This window comes from Cydia amplana, chromosome 11 (assembly GCF_948474715.1).
Source record: "Cydia amplana chromosome 11, ilCydAmpl1.1, whole genome shotgun sequence".
Classification (NCBI taxonomy): domain Eukaryota; kingdom Metazoa; phylum Arthropoda; class Insecta; order Lepidoptera; family Tortricidae; genus Cydia; species Cydia amplana.
The window spans coordinates 256,608-278,472 of record NC_086079.1 but is presented as its reverse complement, the minus strand read 5'-3'; the positions used below and the strand labels follow the sequence as shown (position 1 = coordinate 278,472).

Sequence of the window (21,865 nt, the reverse complement as noted above, 5' to 3'; positions counted from 1 at the left end):
TGGTGAAAGATTGCAAAGAATTTCAAAGGGGGGTGTTGAGCCTCCAGTCCGTATCGGGCTAGCATGGGACGGGAACTAGATTTTGTACCAGCGTTAGGTTTTGAAATGAAACCCTCAGAACAAAACTAGAAACAGGGAAAATCTATGCTGGCGTCATCTACAGAAACCTTTGACAGTGCTATCCCCGTTGGCAGCTTGTAACTTGTTATCTTACGTGTCATATTCCCGTAGATGGTCGACCGACGACACGGTGCTGTCCATGTCTCCGAACGTGATCATTCCGCCGCCGTACCTGGACACGGAGGCGGGGCGGCGCTGCCCGCTGCGGCGCTACCTGCCCCGCCCCCCGCCCCCTCGCCCCAGGCCCCGCCCCCCGACCACGCCCCGCGCCGCGCGCAGGCACAGCCGCCCCAGGCACAGCGTCATGGACCTCAAGGTTAAATAAAAAAATATAAAAACAAAATGCATTCGTTTCAGACTACTGTTGTTAGTACTGTTCGAGTCCATGATTTGTTAATACCAGTGTTGGCAAAAAAACAATTCGAATTGACGATTGAGGATTGACCGATCAATTCGAATTGACGATTGACGAAACTAATTCTAAATGTACTGATTGAAGATTGACGATTACTAATCGTTAATTCGAATTGAGCGGTCAATCCTCAATCCTCAATCATCAATTCGGATTGACGATTACTTTGTATGTACCTACCTAATGTCCTTTTTATTTAGGCCATTTTTCGAAACTGACCAAATGGGTTCAAAAGCGGTGTCTGAGTTTACCAAAGGTTCCGAAACATGTTTCCGATGGCAATATGAAGGATGACCTTTTTGGAACATTTTCGGGACTTTCCTTGAAATTAACCGATAGCGTTCAAAATCGATATCTGAGGTGCCCAAAGGTTTCGAAATTTGTTTCCGAGGGAAATATTGAGAGATGTCTTTTTTGGGACATTTCTAGAAATTACCCGATTGCATTTAAAATCGATATCTGAGGTAACCAGAGGTTTCTAAACATCTTTTCAACTGCAATATTAAAAGGTGTCCTGTTTTGGGACATTTTAGTGACATTCTTTGAAAGTGACTGCTTGCATTCAAAATCGATATCTGAGGTGCAAAACATGGTTTCAACGGCAATATTTAGATTCTACACTTTAGCCGCGTACTTACTTTACTACCTGCATTTACGCCACCCTGCTGATAACAAGATGCGTTCTAAGAACGTACGAGTGCGAAAGAGATAGCATGATTCTAATCCTTTTATTGTTCTAGTGGTGTCCAGTTTGAGTCCAGTAGAGATAAGACATTCGGTCTTCAACCCTTGTCAATCAGTTAATTTCTAGAAACGTCCTAAAATGTCCCAAAAAAGGTCATTTCTCGGTATTGCAGTCAGAAACATGTTTCGAAACCTTTGGGCACCTCAGATATCGATTTTGAAGGCAATCGGTTAATTTTAAGAAATGTCCCATAAATGTCCAAAAAAAAGGAAACTCCGTCTGTATTGCCGTCGGAAACATGTTACGGAACCTTTGGAAATCTCAGATATCGTTTTAAAGTGCCAACGATCAATGGTTAATCTAGATTGAGAATTGATTTAATCCGAATTGAGGATTGATGCGTTAATTACAATTGATTCAATCGAATTGACGCGTCAATCAGAATTGAATCAATTCGAATTGATCAATTCGGATTGATCAATTCGGATTGACGCGTCAATTGGATTGATCAATCCGGATTGATTTAGTTCAGATTCATGCCAACACTGGTTAATACCTATAGACCTATACAATTTTTATACTCAAAAATTAAACTTACAACTAAGATTTAAGCTAAATAACTATCTTAGGACCTAAAATTAGATGCAGGTGAGACCAGTGCTTTATCAGGCCCCTGTCCCACCTATCAGCCACAACCAATATTGCGTCCTATAAAATAGGTATAAATTGTCAAAGGACTGTCTCATTTCAAACATAGACGGAGACAATCATACTATCTTTGTCTTACACTAGTACTAGCATCCAAAAGAAAAAGACGAGTATAGTTTTTTTTTGTTCTTATTTACTGACAAATTGGTTTGACCAACTATAGTTTTGTAATCTTACCTCAACTCGTATTTGAGCGTTTTCCAAAAAAAGTGTAGATTTCATTCATGTCTTCAAAATATTGACTTCTTGGGCTCATTTTACTCAGAATCATTTGTACATTCACGCCTCATACATAAAAAAATGTGTCAAAAAATTTCCTTTCCTGATCGTCACATTCTTGTATGATTTTTTTTATTTGTATGAACGTGACGCACTGGAAAAAAATGTTTTCATACAAAATTTTGGGACACATTTTTTCATGTATGACGCGTGAATGTACAAATGATTCTGAGTAAAATGAGCCCAAGAAGTGAATATTTTGAAGACATGAATGACATGTACAGTTTTTTTGGAAAACGCTCATTAGTATATTTGTAGGAGCGGCACCCGTTCGTGACGCAGCCGATCGCCGCGACGGCGGAAGACCCGGCGCTGAGGGCGGCGCTCGCGCACTACCGCGCCACCGGCTGCCAGCTCGGAGACACACACACCAGTTAGTATAGTTTGTAGCTTTCTAATAGACCCCGAAGGCTAATCCTATTGTCTATTGTTAAGAAAAACCGCTCGTGCCACGTGCCACAACCACCTGCATAAAAAATCGGTACTTCGGTTACTGAGTGCCGGCGAGTCGAACGCTACAGAACCAGTCTAAAATGTGTCATCGAGATGCGTAACAGAGGCGCGTTATCGGAGAGCGCACCTACACTGGTTTTTTGAGCGTTGGACTAGCCCGCGCTCAGGTACCAAATAGAATAATTAAGACCCTTTTTTGCAGGTAAGTAGCACGTGCGGTTTTACTGAACAATAGACAATAGGATAAGCCTTCGGGCTCTACTAGAAAGCTACAAACTATACTCGAAGAGCACTGTTAGTACATTACCGTACCAAAAATGCATTTACATATTAGTTTTGTACCTGTATGTATCTTTTCCACTGCACGTTTGTATCTGTGACATCGAACCGCCGAATAATCCTGCATCTACAAGATAATCAAATACTGAAATAAAATTTCAAAAAAAAAATGGTACATGGTGCGTACAGTCACCAGCATAAATAAATGACTATGGCAGCCGTGCAAAAATATCTGATGCTCCATTGGAGGCATAAGTATATGACGACACTACCTCGGTAAAAATATGTGATCCTTTGTGACCAGCAAAAATATCGTTAGTCTGTATCCGCATAAATATCGGATCGGGTCGCTTAAAAATATTTGATTACTCATAAAATTCAAAATTATGTGATTACTCTCATCTGGAATAAATATCTCTCCACTGTAAAAGCAAATACATCGGATGGACGACAGACCGCCTATTTATCTGACACGTTGGAAAATCACAAATATGTTATCGACCTTTAAAAACGAACCATACATGTTTGGTATAGAGCCGTAAATTGTATAAAGTGATTTGACAATTCACGAAAAGAGTGCCGACTTGTCATTGTATATGTCTGTCTCACATTATATTCTATCATCGATTTGACGGAATAAACTGGATATAATTTTGAATTGTAACGTATTGCAATCATGAATCTAGTATATAACTGGATCTGGCATGAGGGGTGGGGGAAATGACAAAACGGGATAGTCTTATGTATCTTTCAGTAGGAGTAGCAGCGAAAGCGCTATTATTGTTTGTCCTTGTCAGTCTCACAGGTTGACCTCTTCATCATTCTTTTTTATGTAAGAAGGAGGTTTATTACACATTGTCTATTAAAAGTCTACCTGAATTATGTCACAATTTAAAATTGCAAATGAAATATGTGAGACAGACATATGCAATGACAAGTCTGCACTCTTTTCGTGAATTGTCAAATCACTTCAAACAATGTAAGGCTCTATGCTATCCAGGTATGGTTCGTTTTTGCCGATTGATGACATATTTCATAATTTCGTGTCAGATATATAGGCGGTCCGTCTGCCATCCGATGTATTTGCATTCACATTGGAGAGATATTTATGCCAGATGAGAGTAATCACATAATTTTGATTTTTATGAGTAATCAAATATTTTTAAGCGATCCGATCCGATATTTATGCGGATACAGAGTAACGATGTTTTTGCCGGCCACAAAGCATCACATATTTTTACCGAGGTAGTGTCGTCATATACTTATGCCTCCAATGGAGCATCAGATATTTTTGCACGGCTGCCCACAGTCATATATTTTTGCTGGTGACTGTACCTATGCTCATTCCCATACCTTCTTCGTGCCTCCTGTTCCGGCATAAAACGCAAACGTCAAATAATAACAAAAACGTGAAAAAAGTGCACATTTCTTTCCACAATTTTATAAAAAAACCGTCCAAGTGCGAGTCGGACTCGCGCACGGAGGGTTCCGCACCATCAAGTACCGACCCCGCCCGACGTTGCTTAACTTCGGTCGAAAATCACGTTTGTTGTATGGGAGCCCCACTTAAATCTTTATTTTATTCTGTTTTTAGTATTTGTTGTTATAGCGGCAACAGAAATACATCATCTGTGAAAATTTCAACTGTCTAGCTATCACGGTTTGTGAGATACAGCCTGGTGACAGACGGACGGACGGACAGCGGAGTCTTAGTAATAGGGTCCCGTTTTTACCCTTTGGGTACGGAACCCTAAAAATCATCTTTTTAATATATTTCCTCCAGCGGAGTGCCCGATGTACAAGCCGTCGGTGGTGAAGCGCGCCGGCCCGCCCGGGCCCGGGCCCGCGGCCGCGCCGGCGCCCGCGCGCGACCCGCTGAGCCCGGAGCAGCACCAGCAGCTGAGCGTGCTGCTCTACAGCTACAGCTCCAAGTCGCCCAACGTGCCGGACTTCTGCGTCAACCCCTGGTAAACACATCCTATATTTAACATTGAATAGAATTTATTTATTTATTTAAACTTTATTGCACGATAAAATTTGTACAAATGGCGGACTTGATGCCTTAAGGCATTCTCTACTAGTCAACCAATGGGTCAAACAGAAAACTTATACTTAGTGCAGGATTGTAGACAAAGGGAAGAAATATGAAACACAAATCAAGTTAAGTATTCTAAACAATATTCTAATTATACACTTACACATATAACAATAACAGCAATATAAAATTACATATATACCTACAAACATGCATAAATACATACAGGGTGGATTTTCTTTTTGGGTCAGTGAGGGCAGCTACCAGATCCCGTGCTGCTACGAGAAAACGGTCTAAGAAGACCTTCCCTCGATTTCAAATTAATGAAGATTGGCTTTTACAAATTTTGGAAAAAACATACAGGTTGCGAGAAAAAGGTCATTTTTGACAAACTTTTTTTTTGATGCCAATCGATCCCATTCCTATTAAGGATCAAAAGCTTGTATGGAATCAAAAAAAAATTTCCGGCTAGAAAAGCCACAAATCGAGGAAACCTTTTCCCATACAATTTGTATGAAAATGAAAACTTTTATTTTTCACATGCTATTTTTGTATGCCAATCGATTCCATTCCTATCCAGTATCAATAGTTTCTTTGGGGTCAACTTACGGTAATGTACTAAAAAGCCACAAATTAAAGAAAACTTTTTCCATACATTTACTATGGAGAACATGTGAAATTTAATTCACATTTTTCTATCTGGCCAATCAGTCCTGTTACATTTAAGGACCATAATACTGTATGAAGACATTGCTGTAGGACTGATGGGCGAGATAGAAAATTGAGAATAACATTTCACATTTTCCCCATAGTAAATGTATGGAAAAAGTTTTTATTAATTTGTGGCTTTTTAGTACATTACCGTAAGTTGACCCCTAGGAAACTATTGATACTGGATAGGAATGGAATCGATTGGCATACAAAAACAGCATGTGAAAAATAAAAGATTTCATTTTCATACAAATTGTATGGGAAAAGTTTTCCTCGATTAGTGGCTTTTCTAGCCGGAAATTTTTTTTTGGTTCCATACAAGCTTTTGATCCTTAATAGGAATGGGATCGATTGGCATCAAAAAAAAAGTTTGTCAAAAATTACCTTTTTCTCGCACCCTGTATGTTTTTTCCAAAATCTGTAAAAGCCAATCTTAATTAATTTGAAATCGAGGGAAGGTCTTCTAAGACCGTTTTCTCGTAGCAGCACGGGATCTGGTAGCTGCCCTCACTGACCCAAAAAGAAAATCTACCCTGTATATAAGTAAATATATTATATTATACTATATTATATTATGTACCCAAGTATACAAGTAACATGCGGATCATTTATTTTTAAGCGAGTTAGTGAGGTGTTTACGTAATTTGATTTTAAAAGAAAATTTGCTCTGTTATAGAATAGAATAGAATAGAAAAACGTTTATTGCAAAAACCATCTACATACAGCACCACACATGTAAAATGATTTGTGATGTGATTGCTTTTCAAAATGATCTAGTCATTTTTTTTATTCGGTAGACTAAAATGACATTTCATAGTATGAAGTGACACATGATGTTCATACTATGAAATGTAATTTTAGTCCACCGAATAAAAAAATAGACTTTAATTAGCCCAAACTTTGTGGTTGCGTTTTTTTTAATTTATTTTATCTAAAAAAAAACCGGCCAAGTGCGAGTCGGACCCGCGCACGGAGGAGGAGGCACCATCAACAAAAAATAGAGCAAAACAAGCAAAGAACGGTCACCCATCCAAGTACTGACCCCGCCCGACGTTGCTTAACTTCGGTCAAAAATCACGTTTGTTGTATGGGAGCCCCACTTAAATCTTTATTTTATTCTGTTTTTAGTATTTGTTGTTATAGCGGCAACAGAAATACATCATCTGTGAAAATTTCAACTGTCTATCACGGTTCGTGAGATACAGCCTGGTGACAGACGGACGGACGGACGGACAGCGGAGTCTTAGTAATAGGGTCCCGTTTTTACCCTTTGGGTACCGAACCCTAAAAATACTTATGTCTAGGTATACAAAGGTTTCGCAAAACTGTAGACAGTTTTTTAGCGAATAGTGCGAATTTGAACGAGGCATTCCTTTGGCGACCTTAGAATTGCATCATAATCAAAAATAGGTTCAAACTAAATTAAGATCAATGTGGAGAAGACTGTCTGTCTATGGTCTGATTGTCTGCAATGTTGTCTATGGTAAGACTATCTAAAGCTTTTTCGTCGCTTCTACCTTTAGAGTTAGGTACTTTCTACACATGTAGAGCAGAAGGAGCAAAAATATTACATTGAAAAATGAAAATGAAAAATGATTTATTTGGGCATCAAAAATGCAGCTTATTACATTTTCTCCACATAGACCTGACATTAAATAATTTCATAAATAATGCCACAGAAAATAAGAAACAAATAAAAACACGGAGTGAAACAGCTAAGTTAATGTATTAGGAGGAGTAGGTACTAAGAACATTTAAAACTAGTGGCTCTGTGAGCTGTAGACCTCGCGAGCGTAGCTTATTGGGACCGTGCACTATGACAGCGCCACACAGCGGTTTGATCAATCAACAATACAAAGATTTTAATTATTAAAAAAAATACGAAGTTTAAGTGAAAAAAAAAATACAAAAAGTTATGTCTTACTGGGGATCGAACCCAGACTTTCTGTGTGCAAACCAAAAAAGCGATTGTTTACAAAATGCGCCATGATAGTTCTTAGCTAAGCTGACGAAATTCGGCTACTCATTCTCGAGTACAAACTAAATATCTAAATACCGCCTAAACCAGCAATACAATTTTTTTGCATTTTTTGCCATTTACTATGTAAATATGTCTCAAAAAGAAAATACTCTTATGATATCGATACGACTATTTGTTTAAGCGCGAGGTATCACAACTCCTCCATTTTTGAAAATTTTCAAAAACGGGATCGCCAAAAATAAAATTATTTACTCATAGAATCTGGTCACAAAATTTCATAAGAATCGGTTGAGAATTGTGACATGTAGAGGAGAATATCCGGACATACAAAAGCAAAATGCCCGAGTCAAAACGTAGACCTTCGCTACGCTTCGGTCAAAGAATTAATTATTTCAGGATAGTGACAATGGAGATGTACGGCCGGAACGACATCACGCTGGGGGCTTTCCTGGACAAGTACTGTTTCAACAGCGACTCCAAGTGCCCCTCCGGAGGGTGCTCCGTGCCGGTCAACCAACATGTCCGCAGGTCAGTCATGCTTATCCCAGTGTGCTAATAGTATTTTATGCAACCGTTGTTTAAGAGGGATCAAAAAAGGCGAGTGGCGTGAGTAACAATTTGAGGCGAAGCCGAAAATTGTTAATAAAGACGCCACGAGTATTTTTTGACTCGGTTAAACAACGTTGCATACAATACTTTTTCTACGACCAAGCACTTACTTTGAAAAAAAAATTGTAATTTAACAAATATTTTTCATTCAACAAAAATAATACTTTAAGCAAATGGAATCATATCTGGACATATACCCCTATGTAGGTAAACAAACCAAACCCGGCCACCGCGCCCCGCGCCCCACGGCCGGTTGGTCAGCGACACCTTCTTGTAACTCATGAGGCCCTGGTACTTGCTCTTAGTTAAATTACAATTTTGGATAGTTTTTTTCTCGATTTTGGCCACAGTAGCCTATGGAGACTAACAAGCAACGCTAAGCGGTGATCGTAGTCTATAGATCTTGCTATATTACGGGAGTGACATGCGCGTTTCTGACTTCTGAAGCAATTTTATTGTTTCTACTAGTTAGTACTCATCTGTCAGAGATGACAATTAAAATTGGGTTGGCAACAATGTATTTCATACAATATTTTTTAAGTGTTGATTACACGAAGTATCGTAAAAGTACCAAAAAGATACTGCGTGTATGCACAAATACTTTTTTGGGGAATAGACTAAAGACTTGTCTTGACAACTATAACATAGGGGTTTAAAGGTGTGTGTACGACCTTTTAAATGACAAATAAAGGTATGGGAGTAGAAAAAATGTATATTCACGATTGCGATTGGGAAATCCAACTAGTTGTACTTGCCAGCTTGCTTGTAGTTGTATTCTATTTCTAACACTGTGACGTCACAGAATAAATAATAGTACCAATAAGTACAGAAGACTCACTCTCTAACAAAACGCGTCTGTTACGATCGGCACAGATATGGCCGCTAGGTGGCGACAGCGCCACGCGCGGCTTATGGCTTTCCCCAAAATTGGGGCCGAACGGATGTACTTTTAGCTACCTGTAGCGAAGCGACGAAATCGCGGAGTGAGACACGCCTGGTGACGTGAGGTATTAATGAGTTAACTAATAGGTTATAAGTACGGTTTGATTCTGAATAGTGTTCCTAAGTGCTAGCGTACATAATAACACCAGGTACTACGTAAGAGTGTGCGTGGCATAGCGCACACTACACAACACAAGTATAGTTTGTAGCTTTCTAATAGACCCCGAAGGCTAATCCTATTGTCTATTGTTCAGTAAAACCGCACGTGTTACTTACCTGCAAAAAAGGGTCCTAATTATTCTATTTGGCACCTGAGCGCGGGCTAGTCCAACGCTCAAAAAACCAGTGTAGGTGCGCTCTCCGATAACGCGCCTTTGTTACGCATCTCGATGACACATTTTAGACTGGTTCTGTAGCGTTCGACTCGCCGGCACTCAGTAACCGAAGTACCGATTTTTTATGCAGGTGGTTGTGGCACGTGGCACGAGCGGTTTTTCTTAACAATAGACAATAGGATTAGCCTTCGGGGTGTATTAGAAAGCTACAAACTATAATGTATGTTGTTGTGTCAGGTTCGTGCACGGCGACGCGTGCCTCACGGTCACCTGCAACATCATTCAGCACAGCGCCGTCGACAAGCACAAGGAGGAACACGGCAGACAGGTACCTACGTCGACATTATTTATGGGCTACGGGCCTGAATTAGCGGAATATTTACAATCTTCTGAACAAAACACGCTTTTTGAAAAAACCGGCCAAGTGCGAGTCGGACTCGCGCACGGAGGGTTCCGCACCATCAACAAAAAATAGAGCAAAACAAGCAAAAAAACGGTCACCCATCCAAGTACTGACCCCGCCCGACGTTGCTTAACTTCGGTCAAAAATCACGTTTGTTGTATGGGAGCCCCACTTAAATCTTTATTTTATTCTGTTTTTAGTATTTGTTGTTATAGCGGCAACAGAAATACATCATCTGTGAAAATTTCAACTGTCTAGCTATCACGGTTCGTGAGATACAGCCTGGTGACAGACGGACGGACGGACGGACGGACGGACGGACGGACAGCGGAGTCTTAGTAATAGGGTCCCGTTTTTACCCTTTGGGTACGGAACCCTAAAAAAGACAGATCATACATTTAGGTATTGACGTCTAAAAAAATACAAACACATAAAAGAAAAATAATAAGTTAGGTATACATCGGATTGGTATTTCAGATGCTCATCGGTTCAACCGAACGGCATTCGCGTGAACCGAAACAAACCTTTTCTCGGTATAATGACTTCCACTGTTTTTACACAATATTTGCTATTGAGGATAGTGAAAAAAACTCTGTCAAAATGTAGATTCACTGGTATGTTTACATTTAGAGGCCGTTTGCAGGTGATGTTCTGGTCGCGCTGCGAGCAGTGCGGCGCGAGCGGGCGAGCGAGACGGCTGTCCCTCGCGGCGCTGTCCCTGTCTCTGGCGGTGTACCTGCGCGTGCGCGCGTCCGCGGCGCGGCCGGCGGCGCGCGCGTGCCGGCACCCGCTGCACGCGCACGCGCACGTGTTCGCGCGCCGCGAGGCCGCGGCATGCTGCAGGTGACGTGCTAGCTCTGTCTCTGTCGTGGATCGATGGATCTACAGATTTGTGTTCGACGCCTACTTCCTACAAAATACAAATAACTTTTTCACCTCAGCAGCTCGAACAAGAGTACTTTGCTACTTAAAAACAGTGAGCAAAATCGCATTTTGCTCACTGAGTGAGACAAAATGAGCAAAATGCTATTTTGCTCACTGTTTTTAAGTAGCAAAGTACCGTTGTTCGAGATGCTGAGGTGAAAATTTAATTGTTGGTATATCTTAAGAAAACATGAGTGAATAGAGGTAAGTGATGAAGAAGGAATACATTTTTCGGGTTCTCTAATATGTTCTCACTGCTGAGGTGAAAAGTTTTGTGAACTACACGAGATCAAAGTTATTTACATCTCGTGCGCTTTTGAGTCCCTTACTACGCTCAAGATTCTAAATTAGATTCACTCGCTACGCTCGTGAATCTATCATAGAATCTTTCGCTTGCACGGGACTCAAAATAAGCACTCGAAGAAATATCAAACTTTGATCTCTTGTTGTACAAATAACTATATTTTGCATGAAATATGGTACAAAAGATGGTCAGACAATGGTATACATAAGCGCCTAGCGTCCAAGTTGTTTTAGAGGTCGAGACGCACGTTGCTCTTTTTACTTCCCTGGAACTGCAAGCGTTCATAGGCAACGTAAACCGCTAACAATCGGGCGGGATGCATGCTCACCACCATCATGGTTAAAAAAGTCAAATTATTAATTTCTTAAATGTAACGTAGGTCAGAAATGTACCTTGTTTTTTTCTGATCATGATCGCTAAAGCTTTGGATTCCTCCGAAAACGGTGCCGTAATATGACGGCCGCTATATAGCGTTGAATGACGTCACTAGAACGTTGTCTATGTAAACAAGATGGCGCGGTTTCCTAGACAGCGTTACGTTACGTTGACTGTCAACGTAACGTAAGATGACGGCCGTCATGACGGTGTCGATAGTTTCGTGAACGTTTTATTAGATAGCGGTGACGCCATTTTGAATAAATGACACGAGATTTGAATAAATGATTCCGTACTACGATTATTTTCCTTTTCTGATGATATTTCATTCTCCAAGTAAATTATAGATGATCAAGCAAATCTTGTCAGTAGGAAAAGGCGCGAAATTCAAATTTTCTATGGGACGTTATCCCATCGCGCCTACATTTTTAAAATTTGCCGCTTTGACCTTGATGGATGACGGTGTGTTATGACGCCGTGGTACTTGCCACATGTCGCCACCGTAAAGACGGCCGTCTTTTGCTGCCGGTATATGACGGCCGTCATATGACGGCACCGTTTTCGGAGGAATCCAAAGCTTTACTGTCAAAATCCTCACGTGATGTAAAAAATATGAGTGTCACTAACGAATGTAAATATAGTATCTCCTGTCGTGCACTACAGATACATGAAGATAACTCCGTACGAGATCGAGCTGCCTCCCGACACGATCTCCACGCACTACGACACGAAGGCCATGCGCGAGGCGCTCATCGCGCAACTCAACGAACTAGTTCTCAAAGGTATTACCCATTTATCACTTCGGAAGTTCTACCACAAACTCTAAAGCTTACAAGTAGTAACTACTCATCTAGCTGTTGTGTTTAAAAACCGTCTTTTTTAAAATTTTGGGCTAACGGACACGAACAGGCGTATTCAAATTTTAATTATAGGATATGAATTCGATCTGGATTAGATGTGGATCGGATCTGTCAGTGTCAAAAGTGATATTTCTACAACCAAAAACGTCACTTTTGACATCAACGGATCCTATCCAGATCGATAAGTTAAAATTACAATACGCCTGTAGCATAAATACCTACATTCAATATATAAATTTTAAGCGTAAACAGAATACAAACAATGTTGGCTTATGTCGCAGGCCACGAGACGTTGAGCGTGGTGGCGGAGGCGGGGGCGGAGCAGGACTACCAGGCGTTCAAGCACCACACCGAGCAGATCTCGCTCGCACTCACACACGCCAAGGAGAACACCACCGCGGCCGGTATGACGCTCACACAGTTTGTTTATGTTGGTGTCGCAGGCCACGAGACGCCGAGCGTGGTGGCGGGGGCGGGGCCGAGCAGGACTACCAGGCGTTCAAGCACCACACCGAGCAGATCTCGCTCGCACTCACACACGCCAAGGAGAACACCACCGCGGCCGGTATGACGCTCACACAGTTTGTTTATGTTGGTGTCGCAGGCCACGAGACGCCGAGCGTGGTGGCGGGGGCGGGGCCGAGCAGGACTACCAGGCGTTCAAGCACCACACCGAGCAGATCTCGCTCGCACTCACACACGCCAAGGAGAACACCACCGCGGCCGGTATGACGCTCACACAGTTTGTTTATGTTGGTGTCGCAGGCCACGAGACGCCGAGCGTGGTGGCGGGGGCGGGGCCGAGCAGGACTACCAGGCGTTCAAGCACCACACCGAGCAGATCTCGCTCGCACTCACACACGCCAAGGAGAACACCACCGCGGCCGGTATGACGCTCACACAGTTTGTTTATGTTGGTGTCGCAGGCCACGAGACGCCGAGCGTGGTGGCGGGGGCGGGGCCGAGCAGGACTACCAGGCGTTCAAGCACCACACCGAGCAGATCTCGCTCGCACTCACACACGCCAAGGAGAACACCACCGCGGCCGGTATGACGCTCACACAGTTTGTTTATGTTGGTGTCGCAGGCCACGAGACGCCGAGCGTGGTGGCGGGGGCGGGGCCGAGCAGGACTACCAGGCGTTCAAGCACCACACCGAGCAGATCTCGCTCGCACTCACACACGCCAAGGAGAACACCACCGCGGCCGGTATGACGCTCACACAGTTTGTTTATGTTGGTGTCGCAGGCCACGAGACGCCGAGCGTGGTGGCGGGGGCGGGGCCGAGCAGGACTACCAGGCGTTCAAGCACCACACCGAGCAGATCTCGCTCGCACTCACACACGCCAAGGAGAACACCACCGCGGCCGGTATGACGCTCACACAGTTTGTTTATGTTGGTGTCGCAGGCCACGAGACGCCGAGCGTGGTGGCGGGGGCGGGGCCGAGCAGGACTACCAGGCGTTCAAGCACCACACCGAGCAGATCTCGCTCGCACTCACACACGCCAAGGAGAACACCACCGCGGCCGGTATGACGCTCACACAGTTTGTTTATGTTGGTGTCGCAGGCCACGAGACGCCGAGCGTGGTGGCGGGGGCGGGGCCGAGCAGGACTACCAGGCGTTCAAGCACCACACCGAGCAGATCTCGCTCGCACTCACACACGCCAAGGAGAACACCACCGCGGCCGGTATGACGCTCACACAGTTTGTTTATGTTGGTGTCGCAGGCCACGAGACGCCGAGCGTGGTGGCGGGGGCGGGGCCGAGCAGGACTACCAGGCGTTCAAGCACCACACCGAGCAGATCTCGCTCGCACTCACACACGCCAAGGAGAACACCACCGCGGCCGGTATGACGCTCACACAGTTTGTTTATGTTGGTGTCGCAGGCCACGAGACGCCGAGCGTGGTGGCGGGGGCGGGGCCGAGCAGGACTACCAGGCGTTCAAGCACCACACCGAGCAGATCTCGCTCGCACTCACACACGCCAAGGAGAACACCACCGCGGCCGGTATGACGCTCACACAGTTTGTTTATGTTGGTGTCGCAGGCCACGAGACGCCGAGCGTGGTGGCGGGGGCGGGGCCGAGCAGGACTACCAGGCGTTCAAGCACCACACCGAGCAGATCTCGCTCGCACTCACACACGCCAAGGAGAACACCACCGCGGCCGGTATGACGCTCACACAGTTTGTTTATGTTGGTGTCGCAGGCCACGAGACGCCGAGCGTGGTGGCGGGGGCGGGGCCGAGCAGGACTACCAGGCGTTCAAGCACCACACCGAGCAGATCTCGCTCGCACTCACACACGCCAAGGAGAACACCACCGCGGCCGGTATGACGCTCACACAGTTTGTTTATGTTGGTGTCGCAGGCCACGAGACGCCGAGCGTGGTGGCGGGGGCGGGGCCGAGCAGGACTACCAGGCGTTCAAGCACCACACCGAGCAGATCTCGCTCGCACTCACACACGCCAAGGAGAACACCACCGCGGCCGGTATGACGCTCACACAGTTTGTTTATGTTGGTGTCGCAGGCCACGAGACGCCGAGCGTGGTGGCGGGGGCGGGGCCGAGCAGGACTACCAGGCGTTCAAGCACCACACCGAGCAGATCTCGCTCGCACTCACACACGCCAAGGAGAACACCACCGCGGCCGGTATGACGCTCACACAGTTTGTTTATGTTGGTGTCGCAGGCCACGAGACGCCGAGCGTGGTGGCGGGGGCGGGGCCGAGCAGGACTACCAGGCGTTCAAGCACCACACCGAGCAGATCTCGCTCGCACTCACACACGCCAAGGAGAACACCACCGCGGCCGGTATGACGCTCACACAGTTTGTTTATGTTGGTGTCGCAGGCCACGAGACGCCGAGCGTGGTGGCGGGGGCGGGGCCGAGCAGGACTACCAGGCGTTCAAGCACCACACCGAGCAGATCTCGCTCGCACTCACACACGCCAAGGAGAACACCACCGCGGCCGGTATGACGCTCACACAGTTTGTTTATGTTGGTGTCGCAGGCCACGAGACGCCGAGCGTGGTGGCGGGGGCGGGGCCGAGCAGGACTACCAGGCGTTCAAGCACCACACCGAGCAGATCTCGCTCGCACTCACACACGCCAAGGAGAACACCACCGCGGCCGGTATGACGCTCACACAGTTTGTTTATGTTGGTGTCGCAGGCCACGAGACGCCGAGCGTGGTGGCGGGGGCGGGGCCGAGCAGGACTACCAGGCGTTCAAGCACCACACCGAGCAGATCTCGCTCGCACTCACACACGCCAAGGAGAACACCACCGCGGCCGGTATGACGCTCACACAGTTTGTTTATGTTGGTGTCGCAGGCCACGAGACGCCGAGCGTGGTGGCGGGGGCGGGGCCGAGCAGGACTACCAGGCGTTCAAGCACCACACCGAGCAGATCTCGCTCGCACTCACACACGCCAAGGAGAACACCACCGCGGCCGGTATGACGCTCACACAGTTTGTTTATGTTGGTGTCGCAGGCCACGAGACGCCGAGCGTGGTGGCGGGGGCGGGGCCGAGCAGGACTACCAGGCGTTCAAGCACCACACCGAGCAGATCTCGCTCGCACTCACACACGCCAAGGAGAACACCACCGCGGCCGGTATGACGCTCACACAGTTTGTTTATGTTGGTGTCGCAGGCCACGAGACGCCGAGCGTGGTGGCGGGGGCGGGGCCGAGCAGGACTACCAGGCGTTCAAGCACCACACCGAGCAGATCTCGCTCGCACTCACACACGCCAAGGAGAACACCACCGCGGCCGGTATGACGCTCACACAGTTTGTTTATGTTGGTGTCGCAGGCCACGAGACGCCGAGCGTGGTGGCGGGGGCGGGGCCGAGCAGGACTACCAGGCGTTCAAGCACCACACCGAGCAGATCTCGCTCGCACTCACACACGCCAAGGAGAACACCACCGCGGCCGGTATGACGCTCACACAGTTTGTTTATGTTGGTGTCGCAGGCCACGAGACGCCGAGCGTGGTGGCGGGGGCGGGGCCGAGCAGGACTACCAGGCGTTCAAGCACCACACCGAGCAGATCTCGCTCGCACTCACACACGCCAAGGAGAACACCACCGCGGCCGGTATGACGCTCACACAGTTTGTTTATGTTGGTGTCGCAGGCCACGAGACGCCGAGCGTGGTGGCGGGGGCGGGGCCGAGCAGGACTACCAGGCGTTCAAGCACCACACCGAGCAGATCTCGCTCGCACTCACACACGCCAAGGAGAACACCACCGCGGCCGGTATGACGCTCACACAGTTTGTTTATGTTGGTGTCGCAGGCCACGAGACGCCGAGCGTGGTGGCGGGGGCGGGGCCGAGCAGGACTACCAGGCGTTCAAGCACCACACCGAGCAGATCTCGCTCGCACTCACACACGCCAAGGAGAACACCACCGCGGCCGGTATGACGCTCACACAGTTTGTTTATGTTGGTGTCGCAGGCCACGAGACGCCGAGCGTGGTGGCGGGGGCGGGGCCGAGCAGGACTACCAGGCGTTCAAGCACCACACCGAGCAGATCTCGCTCGCACTCACACACGCCAAGGAGAACACCACCGCGGCCGGTATGACGCTCACACAGTTTGTTTATGTTGGTGTCGCAGGCCACGAGACGCCGAGCGTGGTGGCGGGGGCGGGGCCGAGCAGGACTACCAGGCGTTCAAGCACCACACCGAGCAGATCTCGCTCGCACTCACACACGCCAAGGAGAACACCACCGCGGCCGGTATGACGCTCACACAGTTTGTTTATGTTGGTGTCGCAGGCCACGAGACGCCGAGCGTGGTGGCGGGGGCGGGGCCGAGCAGGACTACCAGGCGTTCAAGCACCACACCGAGCAGATCTCGCTCGCACTCACACACGCCAAGGAGAACACCACCGCGGCCGGTATGACGCTCACACAGTTTGTTTATGTTGGTGTCGCAGGCCACGAGACGCCGAGCGTGGTGGCGGGGGCGGGGCCGAGCAGGACTACCAGGCGTTCAAGCACCACACCGAGCAGATCTCGCTCGCACTCACACACGCCAAGGAGAACACCACCGCGGCCGGTATGACGCTCACACAGTTTGTTTATGTTGGTGTCGCAGGCCACGAGACGCCGAGCGTGGTGGCGGGGGCGGGGCCGAGCAGGACTACCAGGCGTTCAAGCACCACACCGAGCAGATCTCGCTCGCACTCACACACGCCAAGGAGAACACCACCGCGGCCGGTATGACGCTCACACAGTTTGTTTATGTTGGTGTCGCAGGCCACGAGACGCCGAGCGTGGTGGCGGGGGCGGGGCCGAGCAGGACTACCAGGCGTTCAAGCACCACACCGAGCAGATCTCGCTCGCACTCACACACGCCAAGGAGAACACCACCGCGGCCGGTATGACGCTCACACAGTTTGTTTATGTTGGTGTCGCAGGCCACGAGACGCCGAGCGTGGTGGCGGGGGCGGGGCCGAGCAGGACTACCAGGCGTTCAAGCACCACACCGAGCAGATCTCGCTCGCACTCACACACGCCAAGGAGAACACCACCGCGGCCGGTATGACGCTCACACAGTTTGTTTATGTTGGTGTCGCAGGCCACGAGACGCCGAGCGTGGTGGCGGGGGCGGGGCCGAGCAGGACTACCAGGCGTTCAAGCACCACACCGAGCAGATCTCGCTCGCACTCACACACGCCAAGGAGAACACCACCGCGGCCGGTATGACGCTCACACAGTTTGTTTATGTTGGTGTCGCAGGCCACGAGACGCCGAGCGTGGTGGCGGGGGCGGGGCCGAGCAGGACTACCAGGCGTTCAAGCACCACACCGAGCAGATCTCGCTCGCACTCACACACGCCAAGGAGAACACCACCGCGGCCGGTATGACGCTCACACAGTTTGTTTATGTTGGTGTCGCAGGCCACGAGACGCCGAGCGTGGTGGCGGGGGCGGGGCCGAGCAGGACTACCAGGCGTTCAAGCACCACACCGAGCAGATCTCGCTCGCACTCACACACGCCAAGGAGAACACCACCGCGGCCGGTATGACGCTCACACAGTTTGTTTATGTTGGTGTCGCAGGCCACGAGACGCCGAGCGTGGTGGCGGGGGCGGGGCCGAGCAGGACTACCAGGCGTTCAAGCACCACACCGAGCAGATCTCGCTCGCACTCACACACGCCAAGGAGAACACCACCGCGGCCGGTATGACGCTCACACAGTTTGTTTATGTTGGTGTCGCAGGCCACGAGACGCCGAGCGTGGTGGCGGGGGCGGGGCCGAGCAGGACTACCAGGCGTTCAAGCACCACACCGAGCAGATCTCGCTCGCACTCACACACGCCAAGGAGAACACCACCGCGGCCGGTATGACGCTCACACAGTTTGTTTATGTTGGTGTCGCAGGCCACGAGACGCCGAGCGTGGTGGCGGGGGCGGGGCCGAGCAGGACTACCAGGCGTTCAAGCACCACACCGAGCAGATCTCGCTCGCACTCACACACGCCAAGGAGAACACCACCGCGGCCGGTATGACGCTCACACAGTTTGTTTATGTTGGTGTCGCAGGCCACGAGACGCCGAGCGTGGTGGCGGGGGCGGGGCCGAGCAGGACTACCAGGCGTTCAAGCACCACACCGAGCAGATCTCGCTCGCACTCACACACGCCAAGGAGAACACCACCGCGGCCGGTATGACGCTCACACAGTTTGTTTATGTTGGTGTCGCAGGCCACGAGACGCCGAGCGTGGTGGCGGGGGCGGGGCCGAGCAGGACTACCAGGCGTTCAAGCACCACACCGAGCAGATCTCGCTCGCACTCACACACGCCAAGGAGAACACCACCGCGGCCGGTATGACGCTCACACAGTTTGTTTATGTTGGTGTCGCAGGCCACGAGACGCCGAGCGTGGTGGCGGGGGCGGGGCCGAGCAGGACTACCAGGCGTTCAAGCACCACACCGAGCAGATCTCGCTCGCACTCACACACGCCAAGGAGAACACCACCGCGGCCGGTATGACGCTCACACAGTTTGTTTATGTTGGTGTCGCAGGCCACGAGACGCCGAGCGTGGTGGCGGGGGCGGGGCCGAGCAGGACTACCAGGCGTTCAAGCACCACACCGAGCAGATCTCGCTCGCACTCACACACGCCAAGGAGAACACCACCGCGGCCGGTATGACGCTCACACAGTTTGTTTATGTTGGTGTCGCAGGCCACGAGACGCCGAGCGTGGTGGCGGGGGCGGGGCCGAGCAGGACTACCAGGCGTTCAAGCACCACACCGAGCAGATCTCGCTCGCACTCACACACGCCAAGGAGAACACCACCGCGGCCGGTATGACGCTCACACAGTTTGTTTATGTTGGTGTCGCAGGCCACGAGACGCCGAGCGTGGTGGCGGGGGCGGGGCCGAGCAGGACTACCAGGCGTTCAAGCACCACACCGAGCAGATCTCGCTCGCACTCACACACGCCAAGGAGAACACCACCGCGGCCGGTATGACGCTCACACAGTTTGTTTATGTTGGTGTCGCAGGCCACGAGACGCCGAGCGTGGTGGCGGGGGCGGGGCCGAGCAGGACTACCAGGCGTTCAAGCACCACACCGAGCAGATCTCGCTCGCACTCACACACGCCAAGGAGAACACCACCGCGGCCGGTATGACGCTCACACAGTTTGTTTATGTTGGTGTCGCAGGCCACGAGACGCCGAGCGTGGTGGCGGGGGCGGGGCCGAGCAGGACTACCAGGCGTTCAAGCACCACACCGAGCAGATCTCGCTCGCACTCACACACGCCAAGGAGAACACCACCGCGGCCGGTATGACGCTCACACAGTTTGTTTATGTTGGTGTCGCAGGCCACGAGACGCCGAGCGTGGTGGCGGGGGCGGGGCCGAGCAGGACTACCAGGCGTTCAAGCACCACACCGAGCAGATCTCGCTCGCACTCACACACGCCAAGGAGAACACCACCGCGGCCGGTATGACGCTCACACAGTTTGTTTATGTTGGTGTCGCAGGCCACGAGACGCCGAGCGTGGTGGCGGGGGCGGGGCCGAGCAGGACTACCAGGCGTTCAAGCACCACACCGAGCAGATCTCGCTCGCACTCACACACGCCAAGGAGAACACCACCGCGGCCGGTATGACGCTCACACAGTTTGTTTATGTTGGTGTCGCAGGCCACGAGACGCCGAGCGTGGTGGCGGGGGCGGGGCCGAGCAGGACTACCAGGCGTTCAAGCACCACACCGAGCAGATCTCGCTCGCACTCACACACGCCAAGGAGAACACCACCGCGGCCGGTATGACGCTCACACAGTTTGTTTATGTTGGTGTCGCAGGCCACGAGACGCCGAGCGTGGTGGCGGGGGCGGGGCCGAGCAGGACTACCAGGCGTTCAAGCACCACACCGAGCAGATCTCGCTCGCACTCACACACGCCAAGGAGAACACCACCGCGGCCGGTATGACGCTCACACAGTTTGTTTATGTTGGTGTCGCAGGCCACGAGACGCCGAGCGTGGTGGCGGGGGCGGGGCCGAGCAGGACTACCAGGCGTTCAAGCACCACACCGAGCAGATCTCGCTCGCACTCACACACGCCAAGGAGAACACCACCGCGGCCGGTATGACGCTCACACAGTTTGTTTATGTTGGTGTCGCAGGCCACGAGACGCCGAGCGTGGTGGCGGGGGCGGGGCCGAGCAGGACTACCAGGCGTTCAAGCACCACACCGAGCAGATCTCGCTCGCACTCACACACGCCAAGGAGAACACCACCGCGGCCGGTATGACGCTCACACAGTTTGTTTATGTTGGTGTCGCAGGCCACGAGACGCCGAGCGTGGTGGCGGGGGCGGGGCCGAGCAGGACTACCAGGCGTTCAAGCACCACACCGAGCAGATCTCGCTCGCACTCACACACGCCAAGGAGAACACCACCGCGGCCGGTATGACGCTCACACAGTTTGTTTATGTTGGTGTCGCAGGCCACGAGACGCCGAGCGTGGTGGCGGGGGCGGGGCCGAGCAGGACTACCAGGCGTTCAAGCACCACACCGAGCAGATCTCGCTCGCACTCACACACGCCAAGGAGAACACCACCGCGGCCGGTATGACGCTCACACAGTTTGTTTATGTTGGTGTCGCAGGCCACGAGACGCCGAGCGTGGTGGCGGGGGCGGGGCCGAGCAGGACTACCAGGCGTTCAAGCACCACACCGAGCAGATCTCGCTCGCACTCACACACGCCAAGGAGAACACCACCGCGGCCGGTATGACGCTCACACAGTTTGTTTATGTTGGTGTCGCAGGCCACGAGACGCCGAGCGTGGTGGCGGGGGCGGGGCCGAGCAGGACTACCAGGCGTTCAAGCACCACACCGAGCAGATCTCGCTCGCACTCACACACGCCAAGGAGAACACCACCGCGGCCGGTATGACGCTCACACAGTTTGTTTATGTTG

General features: G+C 50.3%; 1 protein-coding gene across 1 annotated transcript in view; it reads left to right on the top strand.

The window, feature by feature from the left end:
- The window catches only part of LOC134652289 (putative 1-phosphatidylinositol 3-phosphate 5-kinase), a 78,626-nt gene that overhangs the window by 18,606 nt on the left and 38,155 nt on the right, over window positions 1–21,865 (top strand). The window contains exons 15-23 of the mRNA XM_063507461.1: window positions 232–436; window positions 2,463–2,577; window positions 4,720–4,903; window positions 8,060–8,191; window positions 9,787–9,877; window positions 10,596–10,795; window positions 12,219–12,337; window positions 12,697–12,794; window positions 21,790–21,842. Coding sequence (XP_063363531.1) covers window positions 232–436; window positions 2,463–2,577; window positions 4,720–4,903; window positions 8,060–8,191; window positions 9,787–9,877; window positions 10,596–10,795; window positions 12,219–12,337; window positions 12,697–12,794; window positions 21,790–21,842 — 1,197 coding nt within the window. The remainder of the gene's footprint in view (window positions 1–231; window positions 437–2,462; window positions 2,578–4,719; window positions 4,904–8,059; window positions 8,192–9,786; window positions 9,878–10,595; window positions 10,796–12,218; window positions 12,338–12,696; window positions 12,795–21,789; window positions 21,843–21,865) is intronic.